This window comes from Camellia sinensis, chromosome 1 (genome assembly GCF_055761805.1).
Source record: "Camellia sinensis isolate YWXY chromosome 1, ASM5576180v1, whole genome shotgun sequence".
NCBI classification, from domain to species: Eukaryota; Viridiplantae; Streptophyta; class Magnoliopsida; order Ericales; family Theaceae; genus Camellia; species Camellia sinensis.
The window spans coordinates 36,884,046-36,888,425 of record NC_138961.1 but is presented as its reverse complement, the minus strand read 5'-3'; the positions used below and the strand labels follow the sequence as shown (position 1 = coordinate 36,888,425).

Below are 4,380 nucleotides of genomic sequence, written 5' to 3'. Positions count from 1 at the left end.
GTAAGTTTGTTAAAGGGAGAGCTGTAGCGGAATTTCTGGCAGATCACCCAGTAGAGGGGGATGAAGCAGTGGAGTACATTTTCCTAAATGAAGATATTTTGCAAATAAAAGAAAGAACGTGGACGATGTACTTTGACGGAGCAGCCAATCAATATGGTTATGGGATCGGTGTGTTACTGATAGCACTTGATGACTCCCATATACCCTTAGCTTTCAAACTCCGGTTCAAAGTATCCAACAACGAAGCAGAGTATGAGGCGTGTATCGCTAGTTTAGAAGCTTCCCTGGAACTAGGGGCAAAAAGGTTGGACTTCATCGGGGATTCGAACTTGGTTATGTCTCAAGCCAACGGAGATTGGCGGGTTAAAGATGAGAAAATGAAGGTTTATCATCAGGTCTTGGATATGCTGATTCCGAGGTTTGAAAAGTTGACGTTTACCCATCTGCTAAGAGAGAACAACCGATTCACTGATGCACTAACAACTCTATTTTCCATGGTAGACAATCCATTGGGAGTCAGGATGCGTCCAATCATTATTGAACAGAGGTACACACCGGCCTACGAAACCATTGCCGCAATAGATGAGGCTTCAGATAAGAACCCCTGGTATTATGATATTTGGAATTTTCTGGAAAAGAAGGCATATTCGCCAAGAGCAAATGCCAAGGACAAAAAAGGAATACGGTGTTTGGCTATTCAATTCATTATCTGCGGAGGCAAACTGTACAAAAGAGGCCATCTAGAATGTATAAGCTATGCGTCGAGGAAGAAGAATCAAAGCATCTTATGGAGGCCATTCACGGAGGAGAGTGTGGAGCCCACATGAATGGTGTGATGCTCGCCCGAAAAATCCTTAGACAAGGTTACTATTGGTTAACAATGGAAGAAGATTGTATTGGTTTTGTTCGGCGTTGTCACAAATGCCAGATTCATACTAATCGTATGAACATTCCGCCGTCTAAGCTTTACAACATGACTTCACCATGGCCATTCTCTGTTTGGGGGATAGACATTATCGGCACAGTTACGCCAAAAGGGTCAAACGGGCATGAATTCATTCTGGTAGCAATTGATAACTTCACAAAACGAGTGGTAGCCCAGTCTTACTCTGTACTAAAAGCATCGCATGTGGCTAAGTTCATCAAAAACAACATCATATGTTGATATGGGGTGCCCAGTGAAATTATCTCCGATAATAGAACGCACTTCAAGAAAGAGGTGATAGATTTGCTCGAAAAATATAACGTGGCTTTCCATAAGTCATCAACCTACAGGCCGCAGACTAATGAGGCTGTTAAAGCTGCTAACAAGAATATCAAAATAATTCTGTAGAAGATGGTGGGAACCTATAAAGACTGGCCAGATAAATTGCCATTTGCGCTCTGGGGCTACAGAACCTCAATCCGAACATCTACAAGGGCAACCTCTTATTCTCTTGTCCACGGAATGGAGGCTGTTTTGCCGATCAAAATTGAAGTGTCCTCGCTACGAGTCATGGCTGAATGTCAGATAGCATAGGCAGATTGGCAACAGAGCAGATTTGAGGAATTGTTGCTGTTTGATGAGAGAAGTCTAAGAGCATTGTATCATGTCCAGGGCTACCAACGTCGAATTGCTAGGGCTTTTGACAAAAAGGTTAAGTCCCGAAATCTCAAGGAATGGGACATGGTGTTGAAAAACAACCGAGCTCCCATGCATGACCCTAGAGGCAAGTTCAAACCTAACTAGACTAGTCCTTACATCATCAAGTCAATCTGGTCAGGAGGGGCGGTTATTCTTATGGACTTGGATGGTCTGGAGTTCTTGCAACCGATCAACATGGACAAGTTGAAGAAATACTATCCCTGAGAGGCTCGCTAGGCCAAAAACCCGAAAGGGCGACTTAGGCAAAAGTTAGAGCATGGAAAATTAGAAATAAAGAAAAACTGAGCTCGCAAGGTTGAAAACCCTAAATGGCAGGTTTGACAAAAGTTAGAGCGTAAAAGGAGAGAGTTAATATTCGAGTGAACCTGAACCAAACTACATAAGGCCTAATTCCCATTTTTGGGATACGTAGGCAACTTCATCCTGAAGTTTGGCCATAGCTATCTCTAGTTCAATTGTCCTATCCATTTTCAAGCCATCCTTGTTCATCATCTATTAGTTCGGTTATGCTCCGTATTTCAGGCAGAAAAGCTGCGTACAGAACAACAGTAATGATACGCAGCCAGGGGCAGTTATGATTTCTTTTGATTCGGGATCGTACATCTTGAGGATCGATTCTATGCCTGTTAGGTGGTGATCGCTTCCGAAAATTGCTTTGGAAAGTTTTAACAAAAATTGATTTTGTTCAAAATTTTACCCTTTTACAACTTGGATCATTTTTGGGACTGAAAGGAAAATTTTCAGCACTCGCAACTTTAATTTTATTGATTTCAACACAAGTACATTTTCCAAACTCTTTGATTCAAATCAAAGTTACTTTTACATCTTAAACTTGAAAAGAAAATATCAAAGCAGCAAAACTAGGGGCACAGTTGAGTCAAGTGGCTCTACTCCAAAGCCAGCCCAATCTCAGCCTCCTCTTTAAGCCAAGCCAAACACTCCTTAGATAGGATGTAACTGAAACTAATGGTAGGGGTCAGAATCTCTCTTGCCCTCCAAGCCGCGAGATACCGGGGCAGATGCGAAGCGCAAACCGGAAATGAAGTTTTATATTCCACTCCCTCATCTGGACGTATCTGATCATGTCCGAACTGGCGTCAAAACCAGAAAGGAAATAGAACACGCAATGTGTAAGGCCAATCAACTGTATACCCGACTGTCGAGACATGCTGTAGCTCATCTTGGCTAAATTAAACTAGGGGCAACGCCAAGATATGTCAGCTACGGACCGGCTGCACATCTAATCACACCATAAACCCTATGAAGGGAAATCTATTAGCCGTTGGTGAAAGAAGTAAGCCCTAGGTGAGTATTCGCCCACTACCTGCAGTTTATCCATCAACCATACCTGGGGATGGATGAAAAATAAGAGAGATTAAAGAATAGAGAGGTGTGAGTTGAGGGAAAAGTAAGAAAAGGGTTTTGAGAGAAAAACAAAGAATGAGTGACGAGTGATGTAAGAATCATAAATTAGAATGGTGGAAAATAATACCTAGAGTAGTAGTGGGCTCCCTGCAAAGCGGGTAGTCTCACCCTAACGAAAAGCATCCAAACCCATCAAAGTTTCGGCCAGTGCTAAACCTATGCATCTCTTGCCCTCTTTCAAGCCTTGGGTCACTTCGATCACCCGGATACTAGCTCCACTTGTAACGACCCTATCACGTATAATGATGAGTACTTGATTAATTAAGAGGATTTGAAATTTAATTGCCGAGTATTATAATTTAATTTGGGATTTGTGAGAATTGTGGAATCTGACTCGTATATGATTCTATTAAAGATTTATTTGGAATTAGAAATTAAGGGTCCAAATGGCTTAAGGAAGTGAAGTTAAGAAGTTGAATCAATTTAATCTTAATTATGGACCCATTTGGGAGTTTAATTAAATATTCGTTTCAGTTTAGTAAAATTGAGATTCGATTAATTAGATCCTAATTGGAGTTAATCAAGTTAATTAAATTATGAAGATTGAGAATTGTAATTATTACGAATTAAATTTATTTATGGGGTGTCTAATTTGAATATGTAATTTAATTGACGGAAATTTTGAGTCCGATCAGAAATTGAAGGATTAAATGATCTGAGAAATCAAAATTGAGGATGGAAATGAGTTTAATTTAATAATTGGAGCCTTTTGGGATATTGATTAAAAATCTAATTCATATTGATAAATTTAGATATAATTAATTGGGTCTTAATGGAAGTCAAACTGATTAAACTATGTGAGATTTGTAATTAGTTATGATTGATTAAATTATGTGCTAATTGAAATTATTAAGATTATGTATTAATTATAATTAGTTAAGGCTAAGTGAAGTTAATTAAGTTAACACATAAATTAGTATAAGAAAAGCTAATTTAGAGCCTTCTAGTTATGTGCACGTGCATATGAAATAAAGCAAAAGAATGTAATGGTCATCTGGGCTCAAGGAATTCAAAACATAAGAGTTAAAGAGAGGGAGAGAGAACCGCACGGAAGAAAGAGGAAGGAAAGGGGAATAAAGAAATGAGTGTAATGCATTGAAGCTATTCACCATCTGTTTTGGCTGGAGCATGAACGGCTGAGAGAGAGGGAGAGCACGGCTGAGAGAGTGAGAGACCAAGAGGGAAGAAGAAAGCCTTGTGGGTTATCAAGACTTAAGCTAAAAATTATGAAAAATTCATCCGAAGGTAAGAAATTTTATCCTCTTTCTAGTGTTGTTTACTAAATTTAGACAAAAATTTATTCAAATTGT

General features: G+C 39.5%; 1 protein-coding gene across 1 annotated transcript; it reads left to right on the top strand.

The window, feature by feature from the left end:
* Positions 1-335: 335 nt before the first annotated feature.
* LOC145790991 (uncharacterized) lies at positions 336-827 on the top strand. Its single transcript, XM_082870476.1, has one exon. The coding sequence runs from the start codon at positions 336-338 to the stop codon at positions 825-827; it is 492 nt and encodes a 163-aa protein (XP_082726602.1).
* The last annotated feature ends 3,553 nt before the right edge of the window (positions 828-4,380 follow it).

Coding starts and splice junctions, on each gene's coding strand:
- LOC145790991 (XM_082870476.1), top strand. CDS start 336: ATGTCTCAAGCCAACGGAGATTGGCGGGTTAAAGATGAGAAAATGAAG.